This window comes from Haemaphysalis longicornis, unplaced genomic scaffold (assembly GCF_048455015.1).
Source record: "Haemaphysalis longicornis isolate Haplotype H1 unplaced genomic scaffold, Haemaphysalis longicornis Haplotype H1 scaffold_8, whole genome shotgun sequence".
Taxonomy (NCBI): Eukaryota; Metazoa; Arthropoda; class Arachnida; order Ixodida; family Ixodidae; genus Haemaphysalis; species Haemaphysalis longicornis.
The window spans coordinates 112,981,082-112,984,993 of NW_027526445.1; the positions used below are offsets into that span (position 1 = coordinate 112,981,082).

Below are 3,912 nucleotides of genomic sequence, written 5' to 3' on the forward strand. Positions count from 1 at the left end.
CAACAAGGAGGAGAGGAAGAAGAAGAGGTTGTCGTTCGTCGCCTGCGAGCTCAAGACACGTACCGGGGGTACGCGACACAAGACGCTCTGCAGCACGCGACGGCCAAGGTGGCTAAAATGTCACACACCGAATTCGCCAACTTACCCATGGAGATTCTCATCATCCCAAACAAGATCCTACGTAATCGCCACAAACATGGACGTCGTCGACGGGCTTGTCAACGGAGCGGTGGAAAGCTTGACGTGTCGAGTCTTTATATGATGTGTGGGCGAATGTTTCACGGTGTTACCGCTAAGCATTTTAGCTTCGCCCCTGTCATCATCATTCACTTCGTGGAGATGGCGGGAATTCGTTTTTGATGGTGCGGCCGCGGCAAACAGGAAATACCATGTGAAAGCAGCACAGATACCCAGTTGTTGGTGTGGGTTACTCGTCGCGTGCGTCTGAAAGACTTCGCTAGGTCAGGTCAGGGGCGAAATTCACGGGCTGGTCGATTTATTCCAAAGTGCCCGAAAATTTGCCGAAAACAGACGATCTGTTGTGACGCATATTGTGACCCATTGGTCAGATGCCTCACAAGTGCAACTACGACACGACTGTAATGGGCGCGAAATGTACACTTTTGAAATTGCCACAACTGAGAATACTTCCCGAGGTAAATTTCGTTAATACAGGGTACAGGGTTCAGAGTACGGGCCCAGATTTCGTGTGGTCGGCCCTACCAGCGCTTACACTGTGAGCAATTGGTTGATAGTCGATCAATCGATCGATTGATTTATTGATTGGTTGGTTGATTGATTGATTGATTGATTGATTGATTTAGTGATTGATTGATTGATTGATTGATTGATTGATTGATTGATTGATTGATTGATTGATTGATTGATTTAGGCTTCGGCAGCATTTGTATCAAAAAGCCCTGCAGGAGCATTTAGTGCTTATGGCGCGTTTTCCGTCCGAGTGTCGGAATAATTTCGGAATGAAAATCACAAGGGTAGCAAGGCAGGTTTACGCAATACCGTATACGTCAGACTAACAAGCTCGACTGGCCAAGCCACTCATTTATGTTAAAAGAGCGAAAAATGAAACGACATGATGGCAAAATCTTCACGACGATGGTAATGAAGGGTCACAATCGCGGATGTTCTTTGCTTTGTGTCATTCGCCAAGGAACATCCTCATCATCATCATCACTGGACACAGTTTCCATTGTCCTAGCTGCCTACTGCGATAAAAAGCCTCTACCTCAGCGGCATAATTTAAACATGGTAGTCCACAGAAGTACGCTCAGTGACAAATGAAATGTGAACGCCCAAATACGAACGGGAACACACAAGTAGCACAATTTCATTCTGTGTAAGTGAAATTCTGGCACCACCACATAACAGCACAAAAGTTTGGAAGCGCGTCGTATCTGTGATCTTCAAGTACCAAATTCTTCGATTTTCTGTATTATGGTTGATATTTTGTTCGCTTTCCATTTGTCAATTACTGTACATCTCAAAAGAAGATGCATAGGAACAAAATTGTATCACGCGGCGAGCACAAAAAAAACAAAGTTTAGGGGAGAGCTTCGCTAAGACGGCGTAAGGCAAAGGAGACATTTACAACGTTAGGGCAGAGTCCCTTGCTTGTTTCCTGACCTACGTTTGCGCTACGTTTCACCACGGACACTTGAAGGCTGCATCAGTTTGTTCTTCGAATAGTGGATGGGTGGCATAAATACGTCCTAACCCAAGCAACAACCAAATTGTTTGCAAGAAAATGAATATCTATGAGACTGTGCACGTTTAATAAAGCAACAGCAAACGTCAAACAAAGCAGACGACAATTCGGGTAGGGTGGTAAGCGCGCCATCTCCACCCAAATGGTTTATTACACACTCTAGAACGCGTTCACAATCAAAGTGAACTGCAACAGGCATGTGATGCGAAACGAGGGCTTTGAAGAAACGCGGCATAGCAGCATGCATTGCCTTCCTGTACGTGGGAGACCACTCAAAGGTGCACACGTCCGACCCCTACAGCGCAGAGGAATTGAGGAGCACGCGGAATAGATCTGAATCCTCCACGCAATTGACACTCTTTTGGCCTCCCCGGTCTACTGTCCTGTCAGCAGCGTCCATTTTTGCAGTTTATAATCGCCAACGCCGTCTCATGCCATAGCATGGTAATGAACACCACTAAGATGTGCCATATCTGGTGGCTGCTCCCGACGTAATCGTAATACCCCGGCCGCAGCCGCTCGGGACAGCGTCCCTCAAGGACGAGGTACGAGAAGCCCGAGCTCAGGAAGAGCAGCACGAGCCAAGGGAGGATGCGGGTCAAGTAAGGCGGCGCTAAGAAGAGCCAGTGGATCGTAGGCAGCAGCCCGAAGGCTCCGAGGCTGCAAAATATGCCAGTGTCCTCGGTGCCAGCCTTCCACAAGATGCCCACGAGAAGAACGGCCTCGACGGCGATGTACAGGAACCTGGAGAACGGGTGCTCATCGAAAGCAATTACGACGCCCGAAGAGACGGTGGCCCAGAGGCTCAAGGCGACGCCGACCAAGTCGTACTTGAGCAGTTCCTGGTAGACCTGTTTGGACTGGCAGTTGAAGGTGTGGTACAGCACGGACAGCGACAGCGTCGTGATGTAGATGCAGGTGAAGGCCACCACCACAGTGGCGTCGATGGGGCTGGCGCCGGCGGCCGCCAGCCGGTGCCTCACGTCGTGGACAAGGACGGCGCTGAAGAGAAGGATGCCCAAGAGGTGGGTCCAGATGTTCAGCGTCTCGTTGTTCCACTCGAACACGCTGCGCAGGCACTCCAACGGCGTGTAGCCGGCGCGGTAGCCCTTCCTTATGAACGGGTTCTGTCGGAGAAACGCGGGCGCCTCGTCGTAGCTACGTAACTTGCTGGACCCCTGCGCGGTTCCGCTTCTTGCGTTCGCCATGTTGCGGGCTGACGTGGGCCGCAGCTGCTCATGACGATGATGGTAGCTAGCTCAACAATCTCAATCAATTTTCCTTCTTCACGAATCCACTTTCGTAATGTTGCACTGTGTGTTACTTACACAGGGGCTGCAGAAAACTTTTAAGATCGCATTTGGATTATATTCTCGCCTTACACGGGTATAGTGATGGCTATGACGGCCCTGAAGGGCTTGACGACAAAGGGACACCACGGTAGTGCTTAGAACAACTGCAGACTTCTTTATTCCACCGCGTGGCGTCGACATAGATTAGGTTGACGCCCTGTGATGGCAGATAACTGAAAAAACCCAGATCCGGAAGCCCTGATACTACAACAGCAAAAACAAAAACTAAAAAACAATGAGAAAGAAACCCCGCATTGTGGGTTTGTGGGTTAAAGTTTTTGTAATAGTGAAGGACTACGAAAAGTACAGCCTGCACTCTAAAGAATTGTAATTGCAAGTATAGAACCCCCTTCATGCCTCCAAGAAAATGGCAGGTTATGGATGTAGAAAACGCACGGCGCAACAGCTAACTTTTAACGGAAGGATAGAAAACGTTCATTAGAGAGTAAATAACTAAGGGGGAATGGAGAAGGGGAGCGAGCAAAAGATAGCTAAAGTGGAAGCCCAGGTCCCGAGCGCTAGATACAGCGGCCTTCGCCCTCTCGATCAGGGGAGCGCTGATCTTGACGGTACGAGCTGTCTAGGGCCGCCAATCATGTCTTCGTAGTAGTCACGTGGGTGGTGTTTACGTCCCCGGGCCATGTCCGAGGAGGAGTCTATATTCTGGTAAATCGCCCCCTCGACTTCTCCTGGACTGCGCCCTAGCCGGGAGTCCCTTACCTTTTGTTCTTCCTGTACACGTCAGTCAACTGTTCGACTGACGGGTCTAGCGATATACGTTGCAGTAGCTGTCATACTGTTTAGCTGCTTATCTGGTTGCACACATGCCAATAT

General features: G+C 49.5%; 1 protein-coding gene across 1 annotated transcript; it reads right to left on the reverse strand.

Moving 5' to 3' along the window:
- Positions 1-2,076: 2,076 nt before the first annotated feature.
- Positions 2,077-2,934, reverse strand: LOC144148441 (progestin and adipoQ receptor family member 3-like). The gene has a single exon (XM_077679977.1). The coding sequence runs from the start codon at positions 2,932-2,934 to the stop codon at positions 2,113-2,115; it is 822 nt and encodes a 273-aa protein (XP_077536103.1). The 3' UTR covers positions 2,077-2,112.
- Between the last annotated feature and the right edge of the window lie 978 nt (positions 2,935-3,912).

What these genes read in the sequence shown, in the direction of transcription:
- LOC144148441 (XM_077679977.1), bottom strand. Translation starts at nt 2,934, where the DNA reads ATGGCGAACGCAAGAAGCGGAACCGCGCAGGGGTCCAGCAAGTTACGT.